Source organism: Rhinolophus sinicus, linkage group LG05 (genome assembly GCF_036562045.2).
Source record: "Rhinolophus sinicus isolate RSC01 linkage group LG05, ASM3656204v1, whole genome shotgun sequence".
NCBI lineage: Eukaryota > Metazoa > Chordata > Mammalia > Chiroptera > Rhinolophidae > Rhinolophus > Rhinolophus sinicus.
Window position 1 is genome coordinate 145,868,109 of NC_133755.1, and position 16,962 is coordinate 145,885,070.

Here is a 16,962-nt window from a genome sequence, read left to right on the forward strand (position 1 = left end):
CAAATTTTTATTTACTAACGGTTTAGGTCATATATTTTTTGAAAATTACGTATCTTTGGTATGCCTTTGTGTTCTCTACTCTCCTTTTCCCTTCTCAGATTGTATTTGTTGCTCTTTGGTCGCCCGATACTTCCATTTTCTCCTTTTATGCTCCTGTTACACCAAAAGGCAGCAACCACGAGTGTAACTGATCACTTCTCTAGTATAATCTTCTTCTTATTCTAGGACTTTCCAGATAGGAAAGGAAAACCCAGTTGCAGCCCAAATACTATCTATTCAGATTTTCCAAGCAAAGTGTGTGCGCAAAAGCGTCTCCTCGCCTTTCATTTTGTTTCCATTTAACTAATAGCGCTGTTGTGCCCAAACGCAGATATCGGCTAAGAGCTAGCTTTCCAAAATGGCTTTGCTCCTTTCGAGATGGCATTGGTCTACAAAACGCAATTTATTTCCACTGCAACCAACCCTTCTCTCTACCCGAAATATTACCCAATACACAGACAGCTGAACCTAGTGAAAACAACCGAATCACATCTGCTAAATTCAGCAGAGCCGGTATAACCGTTGGACTATTGTAAAGAGTGAAAAAACACACACAAAAAAAACCCGAGGGGCGGGCGGCACACAAGATCCCGTCCTCCCGCCGCCGTTGCAGCCGCGAGCACGCCTCCCCTTCATGACCACGCCCCTCGCCGCCACGGCCGTGGCCACGCCCCTCGCCAAACCCCGCCCCGCCGCGGCCACGCCCGACGTGAGGCGCGGGAGCCGCCGGGCCGGGGGCGGGGCCTGCACCCTCCCCCCAAAGCCCCCCCGCCGGCGGCGGCCTCCGCGCGGGCCTCCCAACCCATATTCCACTCACTTTGTTCTCCGCCTTTGTCCTAATCCACACCAGCAGGTGGAGCCGCAGTTAAAGTTTCCGAGTCCATTCAGGGAGCGGGAGCCCATCTTGCTCGCCGCCAAGGCCCTCGGTGGAGGAGGAGGGTCAGAGCTCGGGTGCAGCCAATCGCGAGCAACGCTGCTAGTTATCAGAGCAGAATGGGCTGTAGTTTAGTGAAATAGGAAAGCTGCAAAACACTGTGGAGTGTTCCCGTGTAAATAAAAAGAGGAAAAAAAAGTTTCTCAAGTCGCCGCTGCACTACGTCGGGCCGGCGCCGGGGCGGGGGTCTGCGCTCTCCCGAGCGGCCGCGCGCTGGACTTTATTGTGCCGCAACAAGCCCCCGTTCCCATTGTTTGTTTTTTTCAAAATATGGCAAAGGTTCAGGTGAACAATGTAGTGGTGCTGGATAACCCTTCTCCTTTCTACAACCCATTCCAGTTCGAGATCACCTTCGAGTGCATCGAGGACCTGTCTGAAGGTGAGTCGGGCGCCCGCCCGTCGCCGGGCTGTCAGTTGCGGGCTGCAGACGTTGAAAGTTTCCCGGGCCCGGCCTCGCGCGGGCGGCCGGTGCTCGGCGCCGGGCGGGCTGCGGGCTCCGGGCTTGGCTCTGCGGAGGGAAACTTGAAGTTGATGGACGACGGCGCCGAGGCGCGCGAGGCGTTCAGCCGCAGCCCGGGCGCCTACCGCGGCTCAACTTGCTAGGAACTTGTTCCAGCAGAGGTAGCCATGTTGTCAGCTTTGTCTGGTGGACCGGCGGCTCGCGAGACCCGCACTCCCGCCGGCGGAGCCGACCGGGGGTCGCGCCGGGCTGGCCCCGCGCCGCGAACGGCCTCCACGGTCCCCGCGGGAAGGCTGGGAAGGGGTAAGCATGTGTGTGGTCGCGCCGGCGAGTTAGCAGCGGAGCCATCTTACCCAGAGTAAAGAAGTGGGCCACCGACCCCGGCGTCACGACGCCTCCTCTCCGCGGGTGACGAACACGGCGCCCCGCCTGCCCACCTTCCTGCCCCCGAGTGGAAAGGCAAATCCATTTTTAGGGCTTACGCTGGAGTCGCCGCACTCTCTTGGGTGGCCATGCCCGGCCGCTTTGGGGAGGAGAGCGAGGCTGTCCTCGCGCTGATTTCTGGCTCCCTCGACCAACCAGCAGGGGAGGCGGGCGCAGGCTCGGCGCCGCGGGCCGGGCGCCGGCGCTCCCCGGGGGCCGTGGGTGCTCCCTGCCGGCGCCCGGGATGCCCGGGGAGCCCGGGATGCTCGCGCGCAGGCTCGCCTCGAACAACGTGGACTCCTTTCCTTTAATGACTGAAATCTCTGTCTTTCAGGAACAAAAATACTGTTAAGCTAGAAAGTTACATTTAACCCAAGAGTAGAAATAAGTAAAATACTTAAATAATTACCAGGACTTAATTACTGGCTTCTAAATCTGAAAGAACACTTTCTTCACGAACGTATTGAAATCTAATTAAAATAACTCCACATCCAAACATCCTGAACATAAAACACAAGTGGGCTAGGAGATAAAAAGTAAAGTCCTAATGACAATGCAAACAATTTCACTATTTTTTCTAAGTATGTTTTAAGGTCTTAAAGAAGATAGTTTTAATATGTGCAGTAATAAATATTTAGAAAAGTAAAACTTGTCAAGGTCTAATCTTTACGATTTTATTAAAATAATTCAGTGCTTCATTTTGGAAATTTGACGGGGAAAACCTTTAACTTCAGTGGTAATTTTACAACTAAATAGAGGACATAACTTCTTTGAACTTAGAAATTTAGCAAAGTTCATTTAAAATTATTGTGCTAATCAAGTCATGTAAGGCACTTCACTATGAAAATTAGTTTTTAATCTATAAGATGTATTTTACGTAGGGTGTTAATTTTTTAAATTATAAAAATACGCGCTCATTGAAATAAACTTTTAAAAGTTGTACAGACACATACAAAGTAACAGTCCTCTACTCAGTGCCTTCCCCATCTCACTCCTGTATAAGTAACCATAATTAACACTTTAATCTGTGCTCCTCTATAAAGTTTAAATGCGCATATAAAGCACATAGCACATATACTGGGGTGCCAAAAAAATGTATACAATGACTCTGGTCAACGTTGCTCAAGCAGTAGTTCCAGTAATCAGAAGTGTCTGGATGCTGATGGTAACCACATTGAGCACCTCGTAATTGCAGAAGTCCAACGTGACTTGTGTTCACCTTTTGTTATGTGTATAGATTATTACAATTTGAGTAGTTTTTTTCCTTTCTTAAAATGCGGATACATTTTTTTTTGGCACCCTCTGTATATATACCTTGTAGTGCACATTTTGGAAGATGATTCGTTTGTTAAAATTCTATATAGGCCATTGATAATAAAAATTAAAGGGGATTTTTCTTGTTACTCTGAAACCATTTGGTTACTTTCCACTAGTATTACTATAAACATTTCAGCTACCAGGACCATTTTTTTATACCCAAGTCTGTAATTTTTCCATTTTATTGTCAATTGCATATAAAAGTGGGTAAATACAAGAGAAATTATTGATCAATCCATTCCAACACTACATTAGGAGGTCTTCAAATTTCAGGTATTTCTCAAGTGATGCTTTCCATTATAGGAGCCAATTCTGAAGGATGTTACAGGGCTTTGACATTGGATGGTTGAAACCTGCCATTCATGGAAGCAGAACTATGTTCCATTTTTACCTGGAATCAATTCATAACCCAGCTGAGTCACCTCAGAATTTTTACAATACGAATGTCAAGAAAACACTTATTTCCAATTGTATACTTCACTTCCCAGGGCACCTCGACTGGGCAATTATTTAGTATTTTTTTTAGAGTTTAAGCTGAGTCATATCAAAGCTGCAAAGGAATCTTTCAAAAAGGTGCCATGTTTGTGTACTCCACCTAGAGGCTGTGTGAATTAAGGAAATTGAGTTAGCAAAGGCTTCTTAGAGGTTCCATACTTTTACACTATTGCAATTCTTTTAAAAATCTGTTCTTGAAATGAAACTATAGAATATACAATGGTACCTCGGTTTTCGAACGTCTCCATTGACGAACATTTTGGTTTATGAATGCTGTAAACCCAGAAGTAAATGCTTCGGTTTTCGAACACGATTCAGAAATCGAACATATCACACGGCTTCCGCTGAGTGCAAGATCCTGAGGCCTAGCTGTCAGCTGTTTTCGAACGTTTCAGAACTTGTGGATTACGTTCGAAAACCGAGGTACCATTGTACTGACGAGAAATTTTCACTTCATAATTTTGTCTCAAGTCCCAAGCCAGAGGTTGGCCACCATTTTTCATAGTTTAACTTTTCAGTAGCCCCCAAATATGTTCACTTTGCTTTAAAAGATGCCCTGTTGGCTTTGCTTCAGAAATAGCCTTGCAGAGTATTTGCTCTTAAGATAATTTAGTTGTTTCTAATATAAGCCTATGTCACAGTGGGTAGGGCAGCAATCTGCAGATTGAACGGAGTCGTTTCTGTCAGTCAGGGGCGATAGAAGACCTTGGGTGTATTTGATCTGATGGTCGGTCACCAAGCCTCCTGGTACAACCTTTGATTGACTTTCCTGCTATCTTTGTTAGGGATTTCTGGTTCTCTGCTTCTTTATTGAATGGAGCCATTAAAAAAAAAAAGTTGATCAATGTCAATAATTAGGCTACCATCAGTTGAATACTTACAGCGTACCAGAATTGAGCACAGTGCTTCATACTTTCAAGCTTAAGGCTTCTTCTAATTCCCAAAGACTATATACTTAACACTAGACCACAGGTCTTCCCAAGTAGTGTAATTAGTTTAAAATTCCCTTGGTGACTTCCCCCACTCCCACTACAAATGGAGACACTTGCAGGCTGGGATTACCATGATCACATGAAACAATTAGTTAACTTTTTAAATAAATAAACTCCTTCAACTGATAACCTGTGTAAAGCATCTGACCCTATCCCTTCTCCCAATACAGGGGCAGTGGAATAAAAGCTAGGTTTAAAAGAAATTAAGAATAAAACAACTGATGCAAATTTATAAATACGTACTGGGTATTTTAAACTCAGTAGTTACAACAAGCATCCCATAAGCATAAAAATTAAGGTATAGGTGTTCCCTGAGTTAGTCTAGATTATCTCCTCATGGCCTCTGTGCTCACCCATGCCTCACCCTCCACCCCCCAAAATTAACTTCCTTTATTCCACTATTCATTTAAGAGCTAGAAAGGGAAGGATCTATCTTCTTAAATTTTTGCAAAGAGCCCAGGCTTTGGAGTAGCAGAGACATAGCTTGGATTCTGATTCTTTGATTTGCTAGCTGTGTGAATTTGGGTACTTAGCCTCTCAGAGCTTTCACTTTCTTACTTGCATTATAGGTACACTTAAATCCATATGGTAAAGCTGTTGAAGTTTAAACAACAGGTGTGAGGTGGCAAGACAATGCCCAGCACAGAGTAGGTATTTTATAAAAGGTTTATAAATCCTGACTATGTGCCTATGTCAGATCACAAAAGCCAACATATACCAATTAGGAGGCCAAGAGCACTGTATGTACTAGTGGTACAGCTGCATATGAAATGAACAAAATATTACCTCCATGTGGCAATACCTAGTCTTATCCTTACGTGGCTGCTTTAATAGCTTTAACACCCTTCTAAAAACAGTTCTGCCACTTGGATTTTGGGTTACCTACCTAACTTGTGGGCCACTAGTTTTGTAACCTACTTTCGATTGTTCCTCATTTCTCTGACCTCCTATTTGGACAGCCCCAAGGCTCACTCCCTCGGAATCCTACCTATTTTCAAGGCTTCACATGTAGACAATTTCCAGATCTACTCATTATCTCCACTTAGATATCTAGTAGACATCTCAAACTGAGCATGTCCAAAACTAACTCCTGATGGTTTCCTTCCCTTCCCCCCTGCAAAACAAAAGTGACTCTTGCTGCCTCTACAAGATTTACCCAGAATGTGACTGCTTCTCACTCCCATGGCTGCATAATTTCTTGCCTTAATGATTGAAATATCCTGTTTTTTCCCTTGCCCTCTTACAGTCTGTACTGAACACAGCAGCCAAAACTATCCTTTTAAAATGAAAGTTGGATCTTGGTCACTCCTCCACTCAAAACCCTCCAATGGCTTCCCATGCCACTCAGTGTAAAAGCCAAAAGTCTTTATGATGGCCATCAAAACCTTGCATAATCTGACCATGCCACTCACCCCCAATCTCATGGTGGGTTATTTTCTCCTTGCTTGTTCTGCTCCTGCCCTTGCGGACTTGCTTTTTCTTGCCAAGCACACCCACCTCTGGGCCTTTTGTATGTGCTGTTCTTTCTGACTAGATATTCATTTTGCTTATTTCCTCTCTGTAATCTTCATCAACAAAGAGATGATCTAACGAGATGTCAGATGCTGGACCCTGCGTCTGGAAATGTGCTGGAAGCTGGAAATAAAATGGTCTAGTCTAGGACAGACCCATGACATAATAGGTCCTCATAAAATAACTACTGACTTAATAAATTAAGTATAAACCTAAAGGAGCCTTTAGTTCAATAAACGACAGTTTTTGAATACCTTATGAATAAGTAGTACCTATACTATTTTTGGTATCTATTTGGGGAACAAAAATATCTCCACAATTACACAAAAATGGCAACACATGGTGGCTCTAACTAGATTCTCCACAACTGACCCAGAAACACCCCTGTGGAAGTGCTGGTGTGGTCTCAGTGCAGAGAATCCAAGAGGCAGGACACATAGTGCTAAGCACCTTGAAAGGCCCAGGAGGTCTCAGATGATTTGAATTTGTAGTTTCTTCCTCCCCCTACTAAAGAGGAGGCTCCATCAAAAGAGCAGTCGTTTTACTCATCTTTGGGTTCTTCTCAAAAAGCACCTTGTAAAAGTTGCTCAATAAAATCTGAACTACATATAATGATTGAATTACACAGACTGTCTTGGGTTGCACTTTAGTGTGTCTTACTCCTCTTCATGCCAGTTCCCATTGTATATACTCTTCTATCAAGTGGTAAAAGGATCTTTGGTTTCCCCTCCCCAATTTAAAGAATGTATGACATGAAGGGACTGTGATCCTTTAATGACCCTTACTTGATGAGCCCCTTACTTCTGAGCCACAGGGAAGTTGGCTAATGGTATTTTCACTCTGGAGCTCTTTGATGATTTGGATCTGTGCAACACAGTATGGGGCAGTCCTTCCAAAGTGTGTTTAGTACATTAAAATATGACATGAAGAAGTGGGGGAGGGATTCCATAGCCAAACAAATTTGGAAAATGCTGGATTAACGTTATTGGTCTTTATCAGAACACTTTGCTAGTGTGCTTTATGAATCCTTATGACAAGGTTGAAGCATTTCCCAAGTTTTGAGGGTAGAGGGTGGGGTGTGTGTGTGTGTGTGTGTGTGTGTGTCCCCCTGCCCAGGGACCAGTGTTTCACAAAAGAGCACTTTGAGAAACTGGTACAAAAATGTTAAGAATTTCATAAGGTGCATTTCAGTGCCTTTCTGGATTTTCTGCTACGAGAACCAATTTTAGCAGCAGTAAATGGCTAAGTGGTCATTAAAAGGGTCTTTGATGTCATCTCGTAGTGTAATTACTGAATATGAAATAATGTTCTGGTTTTTAACCCTAGACTTGGAATGGAAAATTATCTATGTGGGATCTGCAGAAAGTGAAGAATACGATCAAGTTTTAGACTCTGTTTTAGTGGGCCCTGTTCCTGCAGGAAGGCATATGTTTGTATTTCAGGTAAGATTATTCTTGGTAAAAATGTATGCCAAATATGTTTATAAACAGACTCTAGCCTGTGGTCCTTATCCCTTTCCTTTTGGGTTAAATCACTCTGCTTCTGTTGCATTTACTTTTGATCTGCTTCCATCACGTTTTAGGAAGTCTCTGTGCCATAAAGGAACCCCACTTCTCGATTATGGTTGCAAAGATGTTAATGTTATGTCTACTTCAGGGTTTGCACAGCACACAGTAAACCTTATACTGTGTCATGGCACACGTGCTGGTTAAATTTAGGCTCTTCCTGTGAATAGTCCCTTAGTATCAGACTTTCAGGCGGTGGCTGTTCAAACGGATTCAAAATACATACTGACTGGTATAGTTAGTAATATGCATCTTCACTTTCTGGTTTCAGTCACCAGGAGTGACGATGGTAAAACGAACAACTTTATTTCAGCGTAATGAGCTAGGTTAACAGGGATCTTAGTAGGTCGAGATCTACTGTGTGATCTTGGGTCACAGTAGTAAACTGACGTCCAAGTTTACTAAAGCATCTAATAGACACATTTTATAGAGGATTACTGTTGCAAGTCTACTACTTTGTTACTTGGTGGGGAAATTCTACTAATACAAATTACGATCTCAGACACCACTGCCAGCATTTGGGGCTATGCCAAGACTTCAGACATTGTCTTCTGTATTCAAGTGTTACTTTTTAAAATCAATGTTAAATTGTTATATAAAACTATTCAGTGGATTTCCAATTATCCATGCTTATTAGAGGGAGGTATTTATAATAGTCCAAAGAGTAACTAGCTACAGGTTTTTAAAAACTATTACTAATTTTGTTACAAGTACTTCTATACAAGAGTCCCATCAGTTAAGTAGGTCCCACTGAAGACATTTCATCCAGAGAGAAAATTAACTCTTCCTATCCCTGACTGCCTACTTTCTCACTTCACAGATGGAACAAATTTAAATGAATACTGTTGGTCAGATAATCCCATTACCGTCAGACATGGGCCAAGAATTACTTAACCTTATGGTACCTTTAGAGCTGCTACCTTTCCCTCCCCTCTCCTCAATGGAGAATTCAGAATCTTGGTCTCCTGGCCATAGTGCTTTTTATTAAAAAGTGACAGATAATTTACTGTATCTAAACAAATGGTTTAAAAAGCTCAAATATATTAATATATTAACTAAAAGGCTCAAATATATTAATTAAAGGTTCTGTTACCCTGAGTTGGGTGAGTGCGAAACCTTGGTGAAAGACATGGGGACCAGAGAAAGAGTGTGTGGGGAAGTAGTGCAGTTACAGACCTGGTTCACATCCTGCTTCACTGCTCCTTGAGGCACGTTTGACTTTAGATAGGCTCCCTAACCTCCCTTAGTCACTTCAGTCATCTATAAAATGTGGATAATGCCCTACCTCATAAGAACATTCTGAGTATTAAATGAGGAATAAGCAAGTACAATGACTGAGAAATATTTCTATAATTAGAACTAAACTTTTATTATTCTCTTAGCTTCTTGAAATTGTTATATAAAGAAGCAGTATTTCCTTTGACCAACAAGCCGGGAGAATGCTTACTTCACCAAGGATAATTCATGACACACTAAGAAACTTAGTTTAACATGGAGTGATACACCTTTTTATGCTACTATAAAATCTTACAGATAAATCCCTTGTTTTTTAAACAAAACCCTTAAAAATCTTTCCTGTGTGTTTATGTTGTTAAAAACACTGTAAACCAAAAGCTTAGCAGTGTTGTAGAAAAAAAGAATTATTCAAAAATATTTGCTTCTAGTGATTTTCCAGTGGTTTTATCTTGGTATCAGGGCACATGTTGCCAAAAAGCAGAGAGGAAGCACATGCAATTTACATAGGTTCAGTCTATGTGTTTCACAAAATGTACCATTATCAGCAGGAAGGGATTAAATAGTTTTTGTTTTGTGCTTTTAACTGCCACAGTATTCTCCTGGTCTGCCATGATTTTGCCTCTCAGAACATGCCTTTCTCATGAGCGTATCAAAGGATAGCAGCAGATGTCCAGACATCTATCTGGTGCTACTGGTTGGAATCAAACACCTTTGTGTATCACTTCTCCAATCTCAATGATCAGAGAGGCTACAGGTTTTTCTACTTGAACTTGCTTAAGCTGAATCCTTTGCCAAACAAACTTGCAAACAGAAACATGCCTAGAACCAATGTGCTGAGGGGATGGGAATCAACATGGGGGTCAGTTCACTAGCAGTACTGAACTGCCTCTATTTCCCATCTCTACCCACTTCCAGCTACATTAGAATCCCTGCAAGTAACCTAACCCCTCTGGGGATGGGTGTGCAGGCTCTCTAATGCAAACAACATATTCTCAGGACACACACTGGCACCATTCTGGTATCTCTTCAAAAAGATCATAAATATCTCCAGGGAAGGAATTGAGTTATGCATGAATTTCAAAATACTATATTTATATATATTGTGTGCCCAGAGCTGTGCCAGACATGAGATTATAAAGAGGAACTGGATGGGACTCCTGCCCAAGATTAAGCTTATAATCACAGGCAAGACTGAAGGACAGATTGTTAAGACATCCATTAGTAGAGGATCCGTGTCAAGTAATGAGCGCATAAAGAAGGCTGCCATTAACGCTACCTGCTGAATTAGAAAGGGCTTCACTAAGGATATATTTGATGCAAACGTCAAAGGATGAATCTTTCAGTATGTTAGGAAAGACCTTTCGGGCCAAGGGAACAGTGGCATGAAAGATTATCACTCCATTTTAAAGAACCTGTGTATGTTATTCTAGAATAAGAGTGTAGAGTTAAAGGGAATATGAATGGAGGTGTTGGCTGGAGACAAATCGTGAAGGGCCTTATAAACAAAGTTAAAGAACTGAGATTTTTATCTCTTAGAAATGGGAGTGGTGATCAGAGATTTTAAAACCTGGTGAAGGAATAGGACTAGATCTGTGCTTAGGTAGCTAATGCTGGCAGCAGTGCAAATAATAGGCTAATTTAGTCTGAAAATTATGACTGGAAAAGGTTAGAATCAATAAGAGGATTGATTTAATTTTTTACTGTATTTTATGAAAGGTTTTATAATTGAATATCGCATAATCCCTCATCAATGACAACATGCTGTAGCCAGATTTATTTTACTCTAGAAGTTGTGGTGCTTTCAAGTACCCAGGGTCCTTAAGTATACTGTGAAGAAACATGAGAACTATATTTTCTGGCTGTAAGTAAGTCTCAAAAAGGAGCATTTGCTTTCCCCAGTATGATTTTCAAATCTTTGTTGTTGCTGTTCCCTCAATTGATGGTGCACAGGGTAACCAAAACTCCAATCTTCCTTGCAGTTGATAGCCTTTTGTGATGTGTGTTTCTTTTCTTTTTAAATTATTCTAGGCTGATGCACCTAACCCAGGACTCATTCCAGACGCAGATGCAGTAGGTGTCACAGTTGTGCTAATTACATGCACCTATCGCGGTCAAGAATTTATTAGAGTTGGCTATTATGTAAATAATGAATACACCGAGACAGAATTAAGGGAAAATCCGCCAGTAAAACCAGACTTTTCTAAGGTAATGTTCTGACTATTCCTTTTTCATTACTTTTACTATACAGTTTCAAAACACTTGCCATTTCATAGTAAACCATGAAAACAGCTTTGAGACAAAGTAAATTTGAAATGGTCCCTGTGCCAACTGGGCAAACTAATCATTGTTCCATCAGCATGGATGACCTCAAACCCTCTGTCCAGATGAATCATCGGCAATTAATATTGGTCAGGCACCTTCAGAGTCTCTCATGGGTTAGGAAATTGAAAGTGCCTCCTGTAAGAAACAGACTTTTATTTATGGCTTTCTGTATGGCATTTCCCATACATCATGATTCTGTTCGTTTCAACCTTTAGGACATTTAGATTTATGTTTGTTGTACTGATTATTCAATAATATTTTTGTCTGTAACTCCCCAAAATTGTGGGGGTAAATTTTGTTTGTTTTTCACATGAACATTGTTTTCTCAGAACACTTACATGCATATTTTATCTGTTGTTCTTAGATGTTAAACTGAACGTCTTAAATAGTTCTGGTGATGGAAAACAGTTTAGCTTCTGAGTGAGAAGCTAAAATCTGTAGACTCAAAAATACTTAGTACTTTATGATTTCCCATTGGAAACTATAAGTTTAGTAACTGGTGATTTTTGAGATTGAACACATTACCTGCCAGATCATGTAAGAAAAATTACATGGGAGTAAAATGGAATGCATTCCTAAAATAAGGCTAGAATGTCTTTATCCTGGTGTAGGACCTTCCATTGATCCAATTAATTAGTTACCTATATGGCATCTTGAATAGCAAAAAGAAATTAGAATACTGTTTTTAAGAATGAGCCATAAAAATTAAAAGCTAGAAACCCACTAATAATGAGAAATTGTATGTGGGAAATTTTCCTTAAATATTACTGAAGAGGTAACACATCAACCTAAAGAGCGTATTAGTTTGTTAAATAAAGCATCCTTACATAGAAGTATTCACCATAAGAAAGAAGAGATTCCCTTTTATGAAACATAAGTATTGAAGAGGTAGATATTTTGTTAGATAGTAAAAAATCTGGATGAATTCCCTCAGATTTTCCATATCTTATTTCCATTAGGCTACAGTAATTTCTTTGCTACAGCCCTACTCCTAGTTTATTACTTATGTTTAAGGTGCTTTGTTTGACTTATTATTACCTTTGTATGTATATGAGCTTAGCTCTTTAGGAGGACTAATATAAAGAACCATTCTATTAAGCTCCTATTTGTAGATGGTGATCTTCCTTCGTATTTATACCATTTATATATGTGTCTCTTCCTCTAGCTTCAAAGGAACATTCTGGCATCTAATCCCAGAGTCACAAGATTTCACATTAATTGGGAAGATAACACAGAAAAACTGGAAGATGCAGAGAGCAGTAATCCAAATCTACAATCACTTCTTTCAACAGATGCATTACCTTCAGCATCAAAGGGATGGTCTACGTCAGAAAACTCACTAAATGTCATGTTAGAATCCCACATGGACTGCATGTGACCACCTGCCATCCCTCTAGTACAAATTAAGCTATAAAAACACACAGAACTATTTCCCTGAAATTCCATTAAGTCATAGTCAAGACACAATGTGAAGAATTTGTTTTAAAAACATCCTGTAGAAAGTTTATAAGAAAACCAGTATTTGAGCAAATTGTGGAATATAAATACAACTATTTTTAAGTAACTTTTTTCTCTAATGTGTTATTTTATTTGTTCTGAAACTAATCTGATTAAAACATATATATTATATTCTTCTCCTCTGATACGTAATTAAAGCACTTAAAAAGAAATATGAATCATTAGACCAGGTTGTAAAGATGTCTTAGCCTCTTGGACAGTAATGTTTAGACCACTGTTTTACTGGCCTTCAAAAGAACAAAGTTCACCTCAACTAAAATATTTCTTCCTGTAATAACATATAGTTTGGTTTAATTTAAGGGGTGAATTTACAGTCTTTTTTGGCATGTCCTTAAATAAGGGATTTGAAGTCAACTAGATGCTACCAAGAACTTTAGGATCTGATTTTCCAGGCCATCTTGAAGCTTCCTATGGCTACTACTCGAGTTCACATAATGTTAAATAGTATTCAGTTTGGTTTCTAAGATAATAACAAATGTGGTTAATTGTTTATAAAGTCTTCTGGCTATGGTTTTTGTTTTTTTGTAACAGTTTAGGACATCAGAACACTCCTTGAGTCATGCATCATTATTACCCAGTGAACGCAACACGTCAAGAGCAGATACAGACTCCGAGTTTAAGAATAGACTATAGTAAATTAGATTTATAAAAATACCATAAACTTAACTCTTTAAAACTGTTTTCATAGATCATTTGTTAGCAGCATTTATATAAAAACAGTAGATTTGGGGAGGTATACATAGCTTTATCATAATAAGTCACTATTTTGGAAACATTTTCGCACATGTAGTACTCTTCTCCATATTCCCTGACACTCATGCAGAATACAATTAGGCATATTTGTGATGAACATATTCTAAGCTTTTCCAGATAATTCTTTTTAAAGTAATCTTGGAAAGGAATTCATTTAATGGGCCAAAAGGTTCTTTGATGAGAGCTAGGTCCTTCCTCAGAAAGTTTCTTATGCTCCATTAAATTAAGTGTAGAATATTCTCATTACTCTTGCTGCTAAGCAAGACATCAGCCATATGATGCAGAGTTATGCAGTGCCTTCATATCTAAAACTTTTATACTGCACTTTTTAAAGCTTTTATTTTGAGGAAGGGAAAAGGGCATTTGTCTGAATATGGAATATAAGTTGTACATATTTCCTGTCATTCTAAAAAAGTGAATTTGTGATACAAAATTTTGCTAAATGTTAAACTTTGAAATTTAATATACCAGATTATTAAAATACTGTCCACTAACTAGTTCATAGACTTTAAAAGTAAAATACATCCTACTGTTAAAATTATATGAAGAAAATTTCATTTTTGTCTAACTGCAATTAAAAGAAAATGTTAAAATATTAAAATGAAAATAAAAGTAATACTTTCCAACAAAGAGCTCAGTGATTAATATAACAAGAACTAGTATGTGCTTGTTATAAATAAAACATATATAAGTCAAATTACCAATAATGCAATTCACTGCTGAGTTTTTATTCTAATTATAATATTGGTTTGTATTGACATCCAGGGGTTAGGTTTTTACATTAATTTGTAAACTGACAGCCAATTTTCACAGGCGTTTGATACTTAAAAACATTAAAAATTGTTATGGTTCTATAAGACAATCTTTAAAAATAAAAATAGATTTAGAATTCAAACATTAGGAACTGAGAAACTATAGTCTCCCCCCACCACCCCCATTTAGCCTCATTTAAGACTATCTGAATTATAGCTAGAAGATAGAACTGTTTTTCCCCTTTTTGATCATAGTAGATAGCTGTGTCCTGAGAAGATAAACTTGCAAATTATACCACAGAAGAGATAGGTGAGTAGGTTGGAGGGAAGCAGGATACCATTTGAGCCGAGGAAACATTCAGAAGTCTGAGGAATGGGCATGCATTTGCTCATTTATTACCTTAATAACCTTAGGCATCCACGTGTCTTACCCTCTGGTTTTAAGATTTGGGGTTTCTAGCTTTACTAAGACAGTCTATGGCAGCAGTTTTCAAAACTTGAATCAATGGTTGAAAAAAAAGTATGACCCCATAACAAGTATGCATTTATATTAACAACTTTCAAGAACATGCACCCTTACAGTTACCTTTACAGTGTGCAATGTATTCTGGTGTCTTACTGGATTTCATTTTGAAAGTGCTGGTTTTGACTCACAGAATTGACTTTTAGGACTCTAATGGGTTGTGATACATGGTTTGAAGAAAGGCTAGTCTAGCCCTTTTGGTAGATAAGTAGCAACAACTTTTCTATAGTCCTAAAATTTATATTCCCTCTAGCTGTCTTTTCCCCTCCTGTTTGGATTACGATCTTGGCATTAAAAAAGGGAAAAAGTGCTAATACAGTGAATCAATAGCCATTCACTGTAAAACTGTCCAACTATTCTGATATTACTAGCTCACAGATAGCTAGACTCATTTCTTGGCACTCCACATAATTAATTTAGGAAACATTCCACATAATTACTTGGGAAACAACTTTATTGTTTGTTGCTGGTATCATTTTATACAGAGCTCTAGAACACTGGGACATAAGAATTTAAAAATGCATATGAAGTGTTCTTTATGTTCTTGCCTACTTCCCTTCCAGTATACTGAAGCTCATCCACTCCTCTCAATTCACAAATCCTTTCTTGTCAATTCTTAATGTACTATTCAATTATAGACCAAAACCTGAGGGCTCCTTAGAATGGGGCTCTCATTCTGTAGCACCATTAATGGAGCATTTGCTGCTTTGTAAGTATAAAATACAAGCTTCTCATAAGAAATCTGAGCATATAGGCCCTAGGCATTAGGCTCCCCTAACAAGTAGCAAATAACATTTGCAAAATGTGTGAAACCAATGGCCTATTAAAGAACAAAAGGAGAAATATTTCCCCAATCAAAATGGTGTAAAAATACAATAAAATTGCATCAAAACATTTTTTAAAAATTTTTTCCTAAGTCACTTTATAATCGAATTTTGACATTCTATCTGCAAAGGCTTTTAAATGTACTTGTGGAAGAATCATCACAATGTATGAAAATAAAGCTCCACACTGTAGTGATGAAAACAGTTTCCATATACTAAAACATATTCTACCCAAAAATTTCCCATAGGAGCTACTGTTCCTGGTGAGATGTGAGCATGAAAATGCTTTAAGCTCAACGCCATCTACCTACTTTTGTAAAGTGAGATTTTTTTTCTCTTACTTCATTCATTTCAGTGTTGTTTGCTGGGTCTTCATAAAATGCCAGGTGACACATACTTTTTCCTGCACAAGCATGGGTAATCACTTAGAGAATGAGAAAATCAAATAGGATCATTCAAAGCTAAGATGCAATAAGATACATGGGGTAAGTTTTTGGAAAATAACTAAGTGATGGTGGAGGTTCTAAAATATTTTCTTAGAGCTACGAAAGAAATGCAACGTATTTCCTTCCATTTTTGACAGTGACTTGAAAGTTAGCTTAAAATTTTTCCAATTATAAGTGCTTTTCATAAGAAAAAAAACCATTGTGTTAGCTTCTGCAGTAGCATTAAATAAATTAAAATTGTCATGTAAAATACCTGCACTAGTAGATCCAATTCCTGTGGTGAGCACAGATCTCTGTGTAATCTTTGCTGCATATTTGAGGAATTGCGATTTCCCTGTGCCAGGATCTCCAACCAATAAAAGATGAGATTCACCTAGAAAAAAGTAAATAATGGAAAGTTTTAAATCTCTATGAAAAGGCCCATGAACAAGTATAATTAATCAAAAAGAAAATGGTCCACTTGGAATGCCAATACAATTTATATTTTATATATTACTTTTACTTAAGGTCATTTGAAGAAAGATTTAAAAGTTAAGTGTCATCATAAATAACAACCTTTAATTTCTGAGTGGGACATTTAACATCTAAATTATTTTAATAGTTTCCGTGCTATTTCCAGATGTTAGGCCTATGTTTAATGTTTTTATAGAAAATTTGGCTTATAAAGTTTTTGACTTTTTTAAATCCATTTTTAAATACCAAACTACTGTGATTAAGTCTTCATACAGGCCATATAAGTATTTTGTTCTATTTTTATTTAAGCACTTTAAAAAAAAATGTTTGGGACTTTGTAAGTGCTTTATAAATATCACCTCACTTATGATTCCAACAGTTAAGTGAAAACCTTTTAA

General features: G+C 38.9%; 2 protein-coding genes across 13 annotated transcripts in view; one reads left to right on the forward strand and one right to left on the reverse strand.

Annotated features, from left to right (window-relative positions):
* The window catches only part of MCM9 (minichromosome maintenance 9 homologous recombination repair factor), an 86,063-nt gene that overhangs the window by 52,059 nt on the left and 17,042 nt on the right, over nucleotides 1-16,962 (reverse strand). For 6 of the 11 annotated variants that reach the window (XM_019740956.2, XM_019740957.2, XM_074333492.1 and 3 more), the window contains one exon: nucleotides 16,365-16,484. In XM_019740956.2, the coding sequence (XP_019596515.2) occupies nucleotides 16,365-16,484 (120 nt within the window). The other 5 variants (XM_074333498.1, XM_074333499.1, XM_074333495.1 and 2 more) reach the window with 5 other exon arrangements.
* Nucleotides 1,219-12,859, forward strand: ASF1A (anti-silencing function 1A histone chaperone). 2 transcript variants are annotated; one of them, XM_019740959.2, is made up of 4 exons: nucleotides 1,219-1,352; nucleotides 7,499-7,614; nucleotides 11,002-11,178; nucleotides 12,461-12,859. In XM_019740959.2, exons 1-4 carry the CDS (start codon nucleotides 1,244-1,246, stop codon nucleotides 12,671-12,673), a joined length of 615 nt encoding a protein of 204 aa, XP_019596518.1. In that variant the 5' UTR covers nucleotides 1,219-1,243; the 3' UTR covers nucleotides 12,674-12,859. The 2 variants fall into 2 exon arrangements, with proteins under 2 accessions (XP_019596518.1, XP_074189602.1); XM_074333501.1 differs by lacking the exon at nucleotides 1,219-1,352 and adding an exon at nucleotides 1,601-1,736.

Bases quoted from the DNA above. Each gene is read 5' to 3' on its own strand.
- ASF1A (XM_074333501.1), top strand. From the start codon at position 1,601: ATGTTGTCAGCTTTGTCTGGTGGACCGGCGGCTCGCGAGACCCGCACT. The intron at 7,615-11,001 runs GTAAGATTATTC...AAATTATTCTAG, and splicing joins GGCATATGTTTGTATTTCAG to GCTGATGCACCTAACCCAGG. The intron at 11,179-12,460 runs GTAATGTTCTGA...CTCTTCCTCTAG, and splicing joins TAAAACCAGACTTTTCTAAG to CTTCAAAGGAACATTCTGGC.